This window comes from Emydura macquarii, unplaced genomic scaffold (assembly GCF_026122565.2).
Source record: "Emydura macquarii macquarii isolate MOO-44397 ecotype Brisbane River unplaced genomic scaffold, CSIRO-AGI_Emac_v2 contig_561, whole genome shotgun sequence".
In the NCBI taxonomy this organism is placed as follows: domain Eukaryota; kingdom Metazoa; phylum Chordata; order Testudines; family Chelidae; genus Emydura; species Emydura macquarii.
Window position 1 is genome coordinate 9,082,955 of NW_027130698.1, and position 15,777 is coordinate 9,098,731.

Below are 15,777 nucleotides of genomic sequence, written 5' to 3' on the forward strand. Positions count from 1 at the left end.
TGATTGGTGCAATGTGAGGTTGAATGACACTTTGCACTGCATGTGTGCTACTCGACCAAGAATGCTTCTGCACTCTTTGTGAACGACACCGTGGTGAAGGAAATAGTTCAGGGCACAGAGAGCTGCAGGAGCTATTGGCCCTCAGAGGTAAAATGGCCACCCAGAGCTCCCTGGCATGGAATGCAGGAGCTGTGGCACTCCTTTAGAGAGTGCAACATGTCCTCCTCCCCTCTGCAGCTCTCCAGCTCTCCTGGTCAATGAGGAGGATGTTGAGGCTGTGTCCTGCCTCCTCCCTATTCCCGAGGCTGGCTAGGCATAACAGCCTTGTGAAGTCCTTGTACTCATGGGAGTGCAACAACTGTCCAGAGGCAAAGCTCCTAAAATCCTTCCTTGCCCCTTGCACACTTGTAGCTTTATCCAAAGGTAATGGAAATCAATGGGCGTGCTGGCTTCAGTGGGACTAGAACAGGAGCTAGGCACAATCAAGCCTTGTAAGCGATTATATTTACTCTTTGGCGTCACATCCTTGGGTTGCTGACAGTTCTCAGTGCATTTCCTTTCACTCCCCCTCTCGCTATACTTTGGCTGTAGCACGAATACACTTGACAGTAATGCACAAAAGTGTATCTGGCAGGGGCAGGCACCAAACGCCAAGCATTTCTGTGCATTCTACCAACAGCAGAAGCAGCCGCTGGGTCTTAGAATGGCTGGCTGACCTCCTGCCTGGTTTCACACCTTGCTGTTGCTAGTCAATAAATGGTCCATGAAAACAGGAGGGGGTCAGTCTGCAGATGGGTTTCCCTGTCCCTCAGTAGTTATTTTCCTGTGTCTCACTTCTGAGTCAGTGAAATTTGAGAATCAGGTGCTACCTTGGGTTATTTATGAGGTTCCTCTGCTGGATCCTGCTATAAAAACCAGCATTCCACACCTTCTTGATGAGTCAGCAATCCTTTCAGCTGTGCACAGTGTCTCTTTGCTAAGCCAAATAATGATGGTAATCTGAGCTACAGAAACTGTATATCTCTTGCTTCAAGGTGTAACATGATCACAGCAGGGTCAGAAGGAAACTCTTCCCTACCTAGAACCTGATCCAAAGTCTAATGGCATCAACAAGAGTCTTTCTGCTGACTTGAATCACATCCCCACTGCAATAAATATTTGCCTCGAAGTCAGTGTGAGCTGTAGATGACAGCTGGTCTAGAAATCAGACCACTTATTTAAGTACCTATCCTAGTCTTTGAAAATGATGCACTTTTTGTTTGATGTGTTTTTGTTTTTCGTTAATTTCCTCTGTTGTGATCAGTATTGACTATTACGGCTGGAGGCAGGATATCAGACTTACTGGACAAATGGTCTGACAGACAATGCAGCTACGTTGATTTATGTCAGGTGAAAATCTGGCCCATATGTGTTCCTGTGTGGAATTTAGCTGGGCTGTAGTTACCTTTGACTGAATATTCGCCATGCACTTTCCCTGCTAGTGTTCATTTCATATCATATAATGTAACTTGGAAATGTATTTAGTACTGCTATTTTTACAACTGTGACTGGTACCTGCTCAAGAAAAACAGAATTCTAAAAAAGAGATCTAGAAAAGACAGTCAATGAGGTACTGTTCCCTAAAGTACAGTGCCAGAGTAAGCTAAATAAATTTTCACCTCCAAATTATCATAGTTGCGGTATATTTTTGACAGCAAAAAGAATAGTTAAATTGTTTAACTATCTCTGAAAATGTAATATATTCTTGCTTGTTCTGCAGAGAAAATACACATGCTTTGCTTAATTGTTTATCATTTCCTATACTCTGAAATTCACACGAGTGGCGAGTCCCATCTAATAAAGTGTCACATTAAGAATGCCCGCTTTTTGGTAAAACTGACAGTACAAGTCGAATCCAAGATCACATGGGAAACTTAAAAAAATGACTACCGATGATAGACTCCTTTATAAAGTGCTTTGAGATCTACACATGAAAAACATTATACATGTCTAAGTATTAAGCATCATTATCTCCGCCTTACAAAATGGGATTCTGAGCCATACTAGGGTTTGAGTTTCAGAGTGTGTCTGTAGCTCACACTGACATCAATGGGAGTTGTGGGTGTTCAGTGTCTCTGAAAATCAGGCTTATAAGGATTTAAATGCATTGCCCATGGTTACTCATTGAGATTGTGACTGGGCCAGGAATAGAACCCACAGCTTCTCAGGTCTTAGCTCATGACCTAGCTGCTGAACCAAGATGCATTATGGCACAGCTTTCAAGCAGGACTACTGATACATTTAGTGGTCCTAATTCTGGGGTTTTCTGCAGTCCATTATTAGCTCTGTGGGCATACAGGGGCTATAAAACCAGCAATTATCTACACTAGGCAATATCCCTGTTGGCACAGTGGCAGCAGAATATCCCTATGTCACCCTCCTAACAAGAAGCCAGATGGCAGAAGAGGACATCCTGGTGATGGAAGGAGATGTGCCAAGAGCACACTGTGCTCTGGTTAGTCTGGGCTATGGGAGGACTGCATAGGGAGCCACTGCAGACAGTACAAGTTAGAGCAGCCCCTGGGGAATGAGCCCCATCTGACTGCCGAGTCTGGGAAGTGCAAAGGAGGCATGCAGTCCGCTCTGCCACCTGCTGTAGGTTGTGAAAGCTCAGCTCTACTGAACCGGGGCTCTAATCTCCTTATTTATGTTCACTGGAACCAGTGAATGCCACCTGACTCCTAGATGTCAAAAGGGAATATAACAGGTGTTGTGAACCCAAATTTTCTTCTTTAAATCAGAAACTTTCCCACCACTCTACTTTCTCGAAGTTTTGCAGCATTCACAGATTTTCTTCACTGTGACCATTTTCATTTTTACCTACAGTATTACATTTCCAATTAGGATATAGATTTTCAATGTTTCCTGAGGTTTTGACTAGATTAATGTAAAACTTGTGTAATTTAAAGTCTGATAATGATTTGCTACAAAAAAAAAAACAACCAAAGAACCACAGCAATAATGGAGATGTGGTATGTAAATCAAGCCTGTTCCAGACATAGTTATTTTTAAATGCCTAGAACTCATATTTTGCACTCACATATAATTATATATGTGGAGAAAAAACAGACCTATTTTTAATTTTATGACTTTGAAAATTTTATTTTATTTCAGTGTTATAAAACAATTCTCTCTCATGGCAGAAAGAGAACAGGTTTGAGGAGTGATCCATGATTTATTTGTGTATCTGCTATCCACAAAATGTAATATTACTGTCTTAATTAGATGCCATGCTGTGCTGTGGTTTGCAAAAGCAAAAGGAAAGCGTTAATGTTGGTCTAGTGTTTTTTGTGTATGTCCATTGAAAAGTCTTATCAATAGATTTCTACAAATATTAATAATCAGCTGCAATGTAGAAGGCTTCCTTGAACATATGTGGGGCAACCAGAAGCACTAAAGTGGCCCCATTGTGAACAGAGAGAGTTCAACACCTCAAAAGATAAAGCCACATGTGCTAAAATTGTGTGCATGTGATGGGGGGGGGGGGTGTCAGGAAATGTTAATGCCACAAAAGGGTGAAAAAACAACATCCCACCATGTCACTTTGCTGCCTCAGTATGCCCATCTGCTAAATAAGTATAATTAAGCAACTAAGGGCCTCATGTGCCAGCTCCTGGTTACTCCAGTAAGAGCCAGCTCAGACAGCCAAGAGCTCTACAAGGGCAGCCAATGGCACGTTGCCATCTCTGCTGCCAAACTAGTTTTTTGATTTACATTGGTGTGATGTGGACTATTTCGGACGTTATACTTAACTTGCTGCATTCCATTTGTTTTATAATAAGTAGACACTGGCTTCTGTAGAAGTAAATACTAATTTTTTTTGACCTCAGATATACTACTTGATCAATATTTCCCTTTAGGGACAAGAAATATTATTGTTACATATGTTCAGTGTTGTAATCATTCTAACAGGTAGACTAGAATCTCCATCTTACTGTATAAAGTGCAGGGAAGATTTCCCCACCTTCTAAACAAACATTATAAAAGATAAATTAACTTAGAGGGTGAGGAAAAATAATTGATCACATGATAGAGCAATAATTGTTTTCACTGTTTTCTGCTGCAGCCATTCAAGATTTCCTTCTTTGACTATATGATCTGATTGGCAGGCATTTCTCCAACCCTCAATATTAATGACTTCCAAGGAGGTAAATTACAAGTTACTAACTTGTTATATATGTGTTATAACTACTTATGCTAAACAAGCTGTTCCACCTTCTATTTAGCTGTGACACTCTGTGTATGTTTCCCAGACCTGAAGAAGAGCTAGGTGTGGCTCGAATGCTTGTCTCTCTCACCAACAGGAGTTGATTCAATAAAAGATATTATCTCATCACCTTGTCTCTCTAATATCCTGGAATCAACATATCTATAACAACAATACACATAACATAACTTTTTTCAAAATAACTTAGAAAGCCAGGATTACTTTATTAGATAATATATCTAATTCACAGGCATATATTGAGGCTTAATTAATTAATGCTTGTGAATTGCTTTGAGATTCCCATGTAACAAACACTCTATTAATGCAAGGTATTATGATTTCAAGCTTCCTTAAATTTCTACATCTAAATTTTCAATTAGGCTCTACTGTTTGAAACAAAAATAATTGTGCTTTCATCAGCCCATCACATAGCTGGTCAAATCTGTCAGTGCAAATCAATGGGAAATGCCTTTAGCACATTGTAATTTATGGTAGACCTGCCACAACAGAATTTGGTTTGAAATGGGATAAGAAAAGGCAAGAAAGAACCAAAGTTTCTGCTCCCAGTGACATAATCAGAAAGACAGAGGAAAACTTGATTCTAATGTATTTATCAAAAAAAGTTCAACTCAGATTCAGGTTTTTATTTAAATGGATATTGTGAACTAGTCAGCGCTCCCCCAATCCAAAATATAATGGGACAGAAATTCAGATGATGGCAACTGGCATAGCTCTATCAGGCTTGTCTGCACTGCAGAGTCAACTCACATTATCTACTTCCGAGTTAATTCCTCTTTGGTTAGCCTAGCTCAAGTAGGAATGGCCTCACGCAAGCTCCAAGGCATGTGACAAGTTGTGCCAATTTGATCTTGAGCCTATGCTGCCTGATGAGCCAGCCAATGTTAAAAGTACCACTACAGTCAAGTTACAGGTCTTTGTGCGGATGGAACTCAAAGGTGGGCCAACACTCAAGTTCATTGTGTAGTGAAGACAAGCCAATTGACTTCAATGGAGCTATATCAATTTGCACCAACTGAGGATATAGCCCAACAATACAAGAAATATTTTCTTGCAATCAAGAAAAACAAATTAATTAAAAATAGATTTATTTTTATTTAAACAATCCCCTGAGACGTTGTGAAAGGAAATGCCAGCAACATTGAGCAGTGTTGAAACTACGTAGAATCTTGTTTACTCTTGCTATTGAGTGCAGTGGGAACCGTAAACAATGAGCCTAAACCATGGCAAATCAATCGGGTGTTTCAAATTGTCAGCTTGACTAGTCCGATGTGGGATTAGCTGCACAGGTAAGGACATCCACAGTTCCACTGAAGTCAATCGGACTATGCTGATTTACATCTGCTGGGGATCTGTCCCAGACTTTATCCTGACAGTGTCCAGACATTGCAGATTTCAAACAGAGCTTATGAATAACAATAATTATCATTTAACATTTGTACTGCAGTAGCGTCTAGATCACGGATCAGAGCCCCACTGTGGTTATTCAAAACAAAAAGACAGTTCCTGTACCAAAGAGCTTACCAACAACGTACCACTTTGAATGTTGTATCCAAAGATTTGATGGCAATGGGAAATATTCCTTCAACATAAATTACGACTAAGTCTACAAAAAAAAAAAAAAAAACAGTCCTGAAAGCACTGGATGACTCAGGGAGCTGGTAATGAACTGTCAATCACAGCACAGACTGGCCATGCCCTCTCTTGGGTGGCTTATATGAAACCAAGTCATGTTCTCAGTTCAGTTAAAGTGTCCAAATCACAAAAACCTAGCATCATAATTGATGAACTGGCTTAACAGAGAGGTTAAGGAATGAATACCTTTGGGAAAAGAACTGCCCTCTTATGCTTTGGGATGGGCTACCTCCAAGGCCAGGCTTGAGATGTCACTAAATCTGTTTAATTAAGTGGACTGTGTCATAGAGCACACAGCAGAACCAATGCTCTGTCATGATCCCAGCACACTCTGCTGCAGAAAATGCACCAGGGTGTCATTTACATGTCCCTTGAGGTGGGATAGGGTGGCAGGGGGAACTTAAACTACTGTGTCCAGGCAGTTGTGTTTTGGGTAAATAAAAAGCTTTAGTCTCTGGTTCTATTAATCTAGCACCTTCAACAAGCACTATATTCACTGTTTGAAAGTGGGGAAAAATTAAATCCTGGACCGGTAAATTATTGGTGTGAGCTGCATAAATTGCCACTTTAAAAAAAAAAAAAAAAAAAGCAGCCGTGTTTGTCTGAAAATCTAATACAATAAGAGCAGATAAAAACATATCCCAAGTCTCAGCAGCAGTGGATAATAAATGCTATAGTCCAAGTCAAAATAATTTAGCTTAAAATAAAAATCCTTATTTACATCAAAGACATCCCATCACTAGAAGGTCAAGTCTCTGTCCAGACACATCATCCTTTCTTGACCTTTATAATGGTATTTGAGTGTAATCTCCCTTAAAATTAGCTAGGAAAACTGTGGGAACAAAGTTTCATGGGAAGTCTTTGACACAGCTAGTGAAACACTGCAGTTTTGTGGCTAGACGGAGAAACGCCCCCCTTTACATATTCTGTAGTAATGATAAATCAAGACTAAGGGACAGACTCTTGAAGGGAGAGAAGGTGGGCAAAAGTGGAGTTGCTCCCTTATCCTAGGGCTGCTAATAATGCGCCCCAACGGTGTAACTCAGAGTAGCCTAAGGGTTGTTCTAACTTACACGGGTTACCCCGAACGGATCATCTGCCAGTCAGGGATTGCTGAAAGCTCAGTGCACTCCAGCTGTGGCCTCTCCCTGGCCTAGCATGCCTCCTACATTTGGAGAGGTGAAGGGGAATTGACACAGACGTTGGCTATGCCTGCTCTACACCTACTGGGGACACCCCTGTAGTGAGAAGCTGCAGCTGATTTCCTTCTCTGGGCCATTTGTGCAGTGCACAGGTTAGAGGCGAAAGAGCTAAATTGTTCCTTTCGGCACCAGTCCTCCGACTTGTGCCACATCCAAGGATGACTGTGTCCACGTAGAGCCCCACGTAAAGTCTGCACCTACTCAACGGAAACTTCAAGGAGCATTGCGCTGTATCCATGTACAATGCCCCAGGAACCCGGCCATTGTGCTCCAAACTTGAAGAAGGTACAGTATGCATGTTTCCCTTCTGCCCACTGACTCCCCCAAACTAGATCTCAATTACTTCTGTTATAAGCACTGTGAAAGCAGTAGAAGAATCAGAGTGCTTGATCCTGGACACAATGGGCACAGGATCAATCAATGGGCACAGGATCAAGCACAAGGAGATGGAGAAGGCCAGTCATCGGTCCAGACATCCATTTCCCTCAGCCCTGCAGTACACGGTCTAGTGATCTGCCCAGTGCAATTTTAAATGTCTCCGGGGATGTGGTTTCCTACTCAATGTCAGGAAGTTTTCCCTGAAAAATGAGAGTTTCTTTCCTCCTCTTTTACAGTATGGGGTGAATTCAGGGGGGGAGATGTACATTTCAGGTACAGTTCAAATTGCTCATGTTGCTCTGATATAACGGAGCAATAATTATAGTATCTGCTACTGACTCATGGAGAGACTAAGGCTTGGTCTACACCCAGCAAAATTCAGTGGCAGTCTATGCGAGATATGCAAGCTATGTAGAGTAGCTTGCATATCGCCTGTCGACTTCCTAACTTCTACCTACCGCAGTGTCCCCACTCCAGTGCACCAGTGGGAAATGCCCTTCCGTCGACGTAGCGTTACTCTTTTTGCGAGGGTGGATTAATGGCGTCGACTTCTGAATCGATTGAGCAGGTCTCCACTGCCGCTTAAGCGATCCCGCAGAATCGATCCAGCAGCACCAACAATGCCGCCATCAATATAGATGTACCCTAATAATACTATTGGGAACAAGTCAAATCCTCAGTTCCTTGCTCAGTTTCTAATCATTCAAAACTCCTATAGGGCCAAATTCTGTCCTTTTACACCTGTATAAACCTAAAGCAACTTCATGCAAAGAACGGTTACTTTCAATGCACACCAGTGTCAGTGAGAACAAAATTTGGCCCATCGATTTCACTGGCAGTTTGCCTGAGTAAGTACCATGGGATTTGTCTCAATATATTTACTTGGACTTAAAATGCAAGCTTTCCTAATAACAGGAGTTGTTTGAGTAACTTCAATCATGCTAATATGGGGTGCAACTAAATGACTGGGAAGAACGAGTGCATGTCTCCTTTTCTGCCTCTTTGGTGGCCAAACCGCACGGAGAAGCTTTAATTTTGTGGCTTCTTTGATACTGTGAACTAAGCCCTGCCCTAAGACATGCACACACAACTCCCACTGAATTAATACATCTCCTGTTTATCTCTCACTGCCACAACCAAACCTTCTTTTATTCACAGTCTCCTCTGACAGCTCAGTGATTGTAACGTGATTCATCATTTCCTCCTTGTTCTCTTCCCTTGACTAGACACCAGCAAACGCAAGAGAACTTGAGACAAGAGAAAGAGGCCCCCTCATAATGAAAGATTCAATCACATCTTACCAAAAACAAAGGAGGGCACGGGCTAATGTGTGAAGCTGGCTCTTCCCTGCCCTCATTGAGGTACATAAATAAAAGGGAGAGAAAGGCATACATTCAACCCTGGTGTAAGCAAGTGCAACTCCTCTGGCCGCAATGATGTCACACTTGCTTGGGGCTGAATTTGGCCCAAGCATAGATAGCAGCCTGATCCAAAGCCCACTGATGTCAAAGGCAGTCTTTTCACTGACTTGCACTGGCTGTGGATACGGCCAAGATAACCGATTGTGGGAGAGCTCCTACAGACAGCAATATACTATTATCTCTTTCTTTCCAGGTTTCTCTTCCAGTGGCATTTACATTGGATTTGTTACATAGAATCTCCCAACAGAAAAAGTAACATCCACAGAAATGACAAGTGATTACAAATTAATAATACGTGCACAACCTTCTCTACTTGTTGTACCTCGTGTATTGGACAACAGCGTAAACTTTCTATGGTAGTTTGACTTTATAGGGGAAAATGGGTCTTGTGTAGCTGGGGAATATGTACTACTCTGTAAATCCAGAAGTGACAAATGTAGAGGATTACTAAGAATGACACAAGACCACATGACTGGGAATTACACTTGGATTCTCTTCTACTCTGCACTGACTGTGTGACCTCAGATGAATCACTTAAACTCCCTGTCCTTCAGACAGTGCAGACACAGTCCCTGCCCCAAACAGTTTACAAACAAGTACACACAATATTTACATTCAGAGTGGGGAGCAAAGGGGGAGGATTAAAGATGGGGAGATGTCACTGGAGTGCTGGGCAAAGTAGATGATCTTACAAGCTGCAGTGTGTGTAAGGTTGATGGGGCAATGTGGGTATCAGGAAGGTCAAAGAGGAAGTTAGGAACATAGGAATTTCCATCTCTTTTCAAATAAAGGTATTGGGCCAAATTTTGCCCTCTGTTACATCCATCAATCTGTGCTGACTTTAACACGGCAGGAAAATGTGGACACAGTCTACAAACATCATGAAAAATATATGTAGGTCTAATATTTTATTATTTGCGTCCTGCTAAGCTATAGGCCAATGTTTCATTGAGGTACATGTAGTTCAATGTAAACTTCTCTTACCATATCTACAGCAAAGCTACAGATACTTGCTCCTTTTTACTGTTCAAGTAGGGTCACTCAACCTAACCGTCCATTGCATATAGACTTTTTCTTTCTAAAATCTACTGTGCAGGCAATGGCAAATAACAGACAACTGAAAGACTGAATACTCTAGGTCATCCAAAAACTTAGATCAAAGAGTCCCTGTAGTCTATTGAAACGCAATTGCTTCCAAATCACATTGCGGTGTTCCAGGCTTGAAAGAATGGGTCACTGCAGTTTTATTGTAGGGAAGCTACTGCTAATGAAAGGAACAATGGAAAGATTAGTGCTACCAACCATACAGAAGAAACACCACTTTCGGTTTAATTGCAATGAACAAAGCAAATAGGAAAGAAGGGCAACCAAGTGACAAAAGTAGTTGGTGCAAAGAGGATATAGAGGCTATTCACGAGGTACTCTTGATCACAGCACAGCGTCCAGACTTAACATATGATTATTGAATTTGGATCTTAATCAAAGATTTTGGTTTAGTCATTACAGACAGATGATGGCATATTTCTAAGCAAAGCAGCCTAGTAAACTCATGAACTGAAAATTTTGTTGAGGATTCTTACTATTCATTTGTTGTGCAGAAGTTATTAAATAGCTGAAAAAAGAATAATTATAGCATGATTGCAATTTTTATAACATGTTAGGAATGGGTTACGAGTTAAGATGAATTACAATTATGTAAAATATATATTAATTCTTAGGGCAAATCTAGTGAAGCTTGTAATTCAGAAAAGCAATGGGCAGGACTGGAGAAAGCCTGGTGCTGGAAAGCACTCCATGCTCTGCCAAAATAAATTCATTCAATCACAAAATTCACTCCTTTTTGTTCAAATTATGTCTCTCTCCTAAGTAAAAATTGCCAGGCATGACAATTTGTGCAGCAACACAGTGGCATAAGACCAAAGGTCTATTTCAGACTAAGTTAAGATTGCTAAACTCAGTTTCCCTGCGACCTAAGGCAGACTTAAACCCTGGTTCTCCAGACAAGAATCAGCACATTGAAACCCTATTCCACCTAGTTCTAATAATGTGTTTATTAAATACAAATCCTACCCATACAAACAACCTTGATCATCCACAATGTAATAATTGTCAGTAGATATGGTATCTATCTCAGTGGAACCACAAACGTGATAGGAAATGGAAATGGCTTACGAATAAATTTGAAGTGATCATCAAAATGAAGAACAAAACCAATATCTTAGTAATTGTTATCCTCAGCACTACAAATAGAACAAAAAACAAAGAAAATTTAATTCCAACTCCCAGCACCTGCTGCAAAAGCCTCTGTCCCAACTGCTTGGATGACACAGATGATGCTAACCCCTCTTAGTAGCTGTCACTCACAAAGAAAAAGCAACAGAACATTCAAAGAATAATCCAGTCCATTTCAAGCACCACTCAACAACATCCTACAGCTCTTCCTTATGGACCAAACTGTTTCCAGGGAGCTGAATATATCCAATGCGAAAAGTATTTATTTCAAATGAAACACTGATCTTTTTCAATGCACCTTTCTTCTGTTTTGTCATGCAGTAGTGATGATCATATATCCAAGTATCCTTGCAATGAAAGAAATGGGAGATTCACCCCACACCTCATCTGGCCTTCAAATCTTAACTGACCTCATAAGTCACATAACCCCTAATATACTAGTAGAACCTCAGAGTTATACACTCCTCAGGAATGGAGGTTGTCTGTAACTCTGAAATGTTCGTAACTCTGAATAAAACGTTTTGGTTGTTCTTTCAAAAGTTTACAACTGAACGCTGACTTAATAATGCTTTGAAACTTTACTATGCAGAAGAAAAATGCTGCTTTTAACCATCTTAATTTAAATGCAATAAGCACAGAAACAGTTTCCTTGCCTTGTCAAATCCTATATTTTAAACTTTCCCTTTATTTTTTTAGTAGTTTTAATTTAACAGAATAGTACTGCATTTTCTTTGCTTTTCTTTTGGTCTCTGCTGCTGCCCGATTGTGTACTTCTGGTTTCAAATGAGGTATGTGGTTGACCAGTCAGTTCGTAACTTTAGTGTTCGTAACTTTGAGATTCTACTGTCCTCTAATGCCATGAACGTTATTGCTACAATCTAAATATTTACCATGGTGCACACCAGCGATTTTTTTTGCATGGAATGGATTGCATGGAAAGCAAGTCCTTTATCCTAGGACTTCACAGGTGCTATTTAATTCTCTGGATGTTCTTTTACATTGTACCAATGAAGACTTCCTTAGCGATAAAACAATGTAGAATGTAGTCTTAAAAAAAAGTTTCTGTTAGTAAAATTTTTTTCATGATTTTGGAAAACAGTGGTGAAGAGCAAATACTGCAAGCAAATACTTAGCACAGTCAGGACAGGTTTCAACCAACTAAGACTGTTTAATCAGTGAAGGCTGGAATTTTCAAAAGAGTAGAAGGGAGATAAGCACCTAACTCTATTGGATTTCAATGAAAGTTGGGTGCCTGATTCATCCCTTAGGCACCTGACAATCCTAGACATAATGTTTATTTTTTCTCATAATTTTATGGCCTGAACTGGCAAATTTTACTAAATAAGTAATCCATACACCAAAGCAAGAATAAGGACTACTCACAAATGCAGGAAGGGCATTTACCTTTTCAAATCAATTAGACACTGCATACATCTACATGAATGCTCTGAGAATGAATGAAAATTCTCATGGATTTATTACACACATCTGCCATCAAATTGTTTTCTTAAAAATTGTGACAAAAAAACCCACCAGTTGTGTGACAAAGACAGAGTTTATCATCTCTAATTAAAGTTCTCTTATTAAACATGATGATACTAGTTCAGCTAATAATGTTAGGAAAATCTGCAAAATGTTCCCTGGCATGAAAAATATCTTGTATGTTTCAGGAATCTGATAACAATCAAAATAGGTATTTTCTGCATATGAAAATGCTAACTTGGCTTTAAAGAAACACTTACCAAGCCTACACATGTCGATATTGCTACTGAAGAGGTGTTATCGTTCCTTATAAATCCTTGATAGAAACACTGCTCAACTTCATGTTCCTGCGAATCTGTGACTCCATCTTTCCCAAGTACCTGGACAATAAAGTTGCTGCTGAATATGGTAGAAGGTTTAAGTTCTAAATGCAGTTCCTGTCCAAATGCTGAAAATCTGTAGTGCAAGGAACTCTTTGAACTTTGAGCTGATCTCTTTTTCCTAATGCTGTGCAAAACATCATGTGAGATGTACAATCCACTGAAATCCACTTCGACAGGTGTCACAAATATGTAATCTGTAAGGGCAAAACATTGACCATCAACCTTTGTACTCAGTGTACTCATTTTTTAATATAGTTAGGGGGCTCATTTATGCAGCAGACTTTCATTAGGGCATGAAGAGTTTCCTCATTTAGGGCATGGCACCAAAGATCCACAGGCTACATGTATATAATGCATGCATAAATTCATCTAAAGCAACTCCAGGCAGTTCTGTGTAAGTCACACAGACTCTAAAACAGTTTTTGTTTCCTTTCTGCCCCACTGAGAGAGACAGACTATCATAGCTGTGAACTTTCCCACAGTCACTCTTGAAGACATTTGTCATCACCAGCAGCTCTATAGATTTTTCTCCTCCGTGATATTAATTGCTGTCACATGAGAAGATTGGGTTTTTTGTTGTAGCTTTCGTTATTATTTTTTCAAAGAGTGTAGCAAATATTGTAACCTTGGTATTGGTTTAACGGAAATGTTGTAGAATTGTTCCATTTGTTCAACTGGATTAAAAGATTCATTTATGAATGCTTTAAGAGAGTCAGACCTCATCTCTTTGTAGTGGCTTGATTAGACTGGGTTTCAAATCATAACTGACCTTCAGCAGAAAGAGATTACATCCTACCTCATAATCTCTATTCAGCCATTGCTAGCTCAATGTCACAGTGGTTTGTTGTTTTGGCTAAATTATGTGAAAGAAATTCTGTGCATGTCTGCGAGAAGAAAAGTCTGATCAACTCAAAATATCTGGAGAGAGGAGAAGAATGTAAGGCCTGATTCAGTGAGATGTTTAAGCATGTGCCTAACTTTAAACACGAGTAGTCCCATTGATCTACTCACAGGGTGATGACTTCTTACAGCCTTGAAGTTAGGTACATACTTAAGTTCTTTGCTGAATCGGGACTGCAGGCACCTATTGCTGCAGATGACAGCAGGGTTTACATTAAAACCTATATATTAAGTAGCCTACTTCCTAACACTGCTTAACTTTTGATGTGTATCCTGGTCAGAATGCCTAAAGATATCCGTATCTTTGTTAATAAAACAAATGGTTTTTTCCTTTCTTAAATTGAAATACGTCCTTATGAAGAAAAAAATATGTTCTGATATAGTAGCAGATCTTGCATACTATTAATCTCCTTGCCTTGAACATATTTTACTGGGCACATATTACACTGAAAACGTAGCCAGTGATAGGTTACTTTTTGCTGTAGACAGTGGAAACAATACATCACAAGGGCTTTCACTTTCCTTAAGTGGTGTTAATCAATGGCAGAAGTTCAGGACACTAAACAGGCTGGTGGCCAAAAATGCAAGCAGCTGCTGGAAGAAGGGAATCCCCCAGCAAACAGACACAGAGAGCGGTAGGATTCTCCCTTCCCAAATCCTGCGTGTACTGCACTGTAGTTATCACTCTCAGCAAGTGCAAATATAGAGAGAGAGATTACAAGCATCAACAGCAAAACACTATTCTTTGCAACCTGGAAATAAAAAACAACAAAACCCCCTGTTTATACAAGTTTTTTTCCTGGATTGCTACAATCCTTTAGCCTGGGTTGCATGGCTTATTTCCCCGCCGGCTTTCTATTATTTTTTCCCATAATTTAACGGAAAATTTTGTTTATTTACATTTTTTTTTCTTTGCCTTTAAATATAGTCTCTTTGGTTGTTCATTTTTTCAGCTTTTGCGGTATTGATTTTGCACAGGCCTACCGCCCGTGCGCCAGAGATGTTAAATCTCCATGTAGCCTTACAGCAGCATGCCTGGGGGTTCAGTTCATAGTCATTGGGGGGAGGGGCGGGAAAAAGCTCCCTCCCCCCCCCCCCGACTTGCAGGTGATGTTGAATGTCCCGTTTCCCAAAGAAGCCTGCATGCATTTCTTAATTGTTGTTGTTGTTGTTATTATTGCTATTACTTTTAAAGATACCAACCATGATTCAGTCCGCTGCTGCTGCTGCTGCTGTCACTGGTTAACGCTGCCGCGAAAGACACGCAACAGAGGCAGCACAGCTGGAGGGTCTGCAAGAGAAGAAGAGAAAAGGCGAGCATCACTGCACGGGGGGTGGGGGGAAGGCAGAGAGAGAAGGCACCGACCAGACACGGCTCAGTAACCTGGCGCGCCAGGCGCCCGCCCGCAGGAGAAAGGGCTCGTGACCTGCCTTGACAACGCCTCCGAGCCCCAGGACGGTCAGGAGCTGCACGGAGCAGCTGCCGCCGCCGCGAAGCGCCGCCGCAGGTACAGTCCAGGCGAAGAGCACGAGACCGTCCATGGTCCGCCGGGCACCTCGCACGCTACCTGCTCCCGCAAACGGCCCGCCGGCGAGGCCGAGGCGGCCCCCGCATGGTCACACGGCCGCAGCCGCTGCCGCTGCCGCTGCCTGGCCCCCCGGCGCGCGCCCCGGGCCAGAGGCTCCCATGCGGAGCGGCTCGCAGGTAGCCGCGGCCGGCGGCGCGCGGGCTTTAAAGCGCTGCAGGCAAGTGACGGGCTCCGGCTCCCCCGCTCCCGTCTGTGCGCTCGCGGCCACCCCCCACTCGCCCCCCCCCGGCTCCCTCTTCGCTCTGCTGGGCTGGGGAGGGGGAGCGCGGGGCGCGGACCAATCCGGAGGCA

General features: G+C 41.5%; 1 protein-coding gene across 1 annotated transcript in view; it reads right to left on the bottom strand.

Annotated features, from left to right (window-relative positions):
- The window catches only part of ADAMTS18 (ADAM metallopeptidase with thrombospondin type 1 motif 18), a gene marked incomplete at its 5' end in the record, with an annotated part of 96,989 nt that extends 81,478 nt beyond the window's left edge, over nucleotides 1-15,511 (bottom strand). The window contains 3 exon segments of the mRNA XM_067539981.1: nucleotides 12,875-13,191; nucleotides 15,101-15,286; nucleotides 15,289-15,511. Coding sequence (XP_067396082.1) covers nucleotides 12,875-13,191; nucleotides 15,101-15,286; nucleotides 15,289-15,511 — 726 coding nt within the window.
- Nucleotides 15,512-15,777: the final 266 nt, after the last annotated feature.